This window comes from Photinus pyralis, unplaced genomic scaffold (genome assembly GCF_008802855.1).
Source record: "Photinus pyralis isolate 1611_PpyrPB1 unplaced genomic scaffold, Ppyr1.3 Ppyr1.4_LG4, whole genome shotgun sequence".
NCBI classification, from domain to species: Eukaryota; Metazoa; Arthropoda; class Insecta; order Coleoptera; family Lampyridae; genus Photinus; species Photinus pyralis.
The window spans coordinates 40,334,904-40,336,538 of record NW_022170511.1 but is presented as its reverse complement, the minus strand read 5'-3'; the positions used below and the strand labels follow the sequence as shown (position 1 = coordinate 40,336,538).

The window sequence follows — 1,635 nt, the reverse complement described above, 5'->3', positions numbered from 1 at the left end:
ATAGTAAGACGATTCGGAAGGCAAAAAAAGCGTCTTGGGAAAGCAAAGCAATTGATTCAGAATGTTTTAAATTATATACAGGCTCTGAAGGATTCCATCTGGAGGATTTAAAAAAATTTAAAAATCCAAATTATCACGTTTCCCAATCATTTGATGTATCTACTTAGAACGTGTAAAATCTGACGAAATGGCCAGTTTCGAGAAACCATGGCAACACTGCAATTTCGTTTCAATTCATTAGAACTACGAAATCGATTCATTGCAACTAATGCGTGTAAACATAACCACGTGTTTACGTATGACAAAAATGGAAATAGAAGAAATTAAAAACGAAGAGGAATTAAAACCGTCCCAAAACGGTGAGGTTTTATTACCACAGATAATTAAACACAATTTCATAAAGAACAAGGAGATCCGCAATCGACAATATCAGAAATTAAAGCGAGAAAAGAAGAAGGTAAGTTGGAGGTTAGGTTTCTTCGCATTTTCACAATTATTTTCAGCTAAAAAAGAAAGAACGAGCCAAGAAGAAAGAGGAGGATGCGCCCAAGAAGGCTCCCCATACAATTGAAAGTTTAAGGGAGAAGGACGAGACGTCCGTGGGCGATTTATCAGCGGAAGAAAATGTGGCTGTCCTCGCCGACATACAACAGGACGAATTCAGCGATTATTACCAGAACACCTACGAACCGAAGGTGGTCATCACTTACTCTGACAACCCGACGAAGAAGACTCGCATATTCGGCCGCGAGCTCACCCGTATGATCCCCAACTCGAAATCCTTCTATCGCAATCGATCGAGTGTCAAAAAGATGGTCAAGAGCGCCAAGGCGGAGAACTACACCGACATCATAATCATAAATGAAAACCGCAAGCAACCCAACGGGATCCTCGTAATTCACCTGCCCGACGGGCCGACCGCCCACTTCAAGCTGAGCAACGTCCGTATCACGACGGAAATGCGCAAGACGCACAAGGCGATTACCGAGCACCGGCCCGAGGTCATCCTCAACAACTTCACCACCCGGCTCGGGCTGACGATCGGCCGAATGCTCGGCTCGCTCTTCCACTACAACCCCGAGTTCGAGGGGCAGCGCGCGGTCGCCTTCCACAATCAGCGCGATTACATCTTCTTCCGTCATTACAAGTACGATTTCGACGCAAACGGAAAGAAGGCGAAATTGAGGGAGCTCGGACCGAGGTTCACGTTGAAGCTGCGCTCGTTGCAGAGGGGCACATTCGATAGTAAGTACGGGCAGTACGAGTGGATCATTGAGGGGAGAAGGCACGCGATGGAGACGAGTCGCAGAAAGTTCTTCTTGTAAATAAATGCTTTTCGCTTTACTTTATTATTAAAAGCGCATTATTATTTACTTGTGTTTTTAATCGGCAGAAATTAGTCGCGAATCTTAAAGAAAGGTCTGGTCCCTGATACTCATTTTTTTGGCTCTTGAGGTTTCTGTAAATGTTCCTCAAAACTCATTCACACTTAAAAATTAATACTTTTGAAGGGTTCTTAGACTCAAAAACTTAAAACCTTTAATGGCTCTTAAAAAGATCAGTAAAACCTAGATTTTAAAGCTTAATTTAGAAGACTGAGGATCTGAAAAAAGTTTACGAAATCCCGATTTTTTC

The 1,635-nt window shown here is 43.0% G+C and overlaps 1 protein-coding gene across 1 annotated transcript; it reads left to right on the top strand.

Annotated features, from left to right (window-relative positions):
- The first annotated feature begins 250 nt into the window (after positions 1–250).
- Positions 251–1,373, top strand: LOC116168513 (probable ribosome production factor 1). Its single transcript, XM_031484401.1, has 2 exons — positions 251–457; positions 504–1,373. The coding sequence occupies exons 1-2, from the start codon at positions 269–271 to the stop codon at positions 1,323–1,325; spliced, it is 1,011 nt and encodes a 336-aa protein (XP_031340261.1). The 5' UTR covers positions 251–268; the 3' UTR covers positions 1,326–1,373.
- Positions 1,374–1,635: the final 262 nt, after the last annotated feature.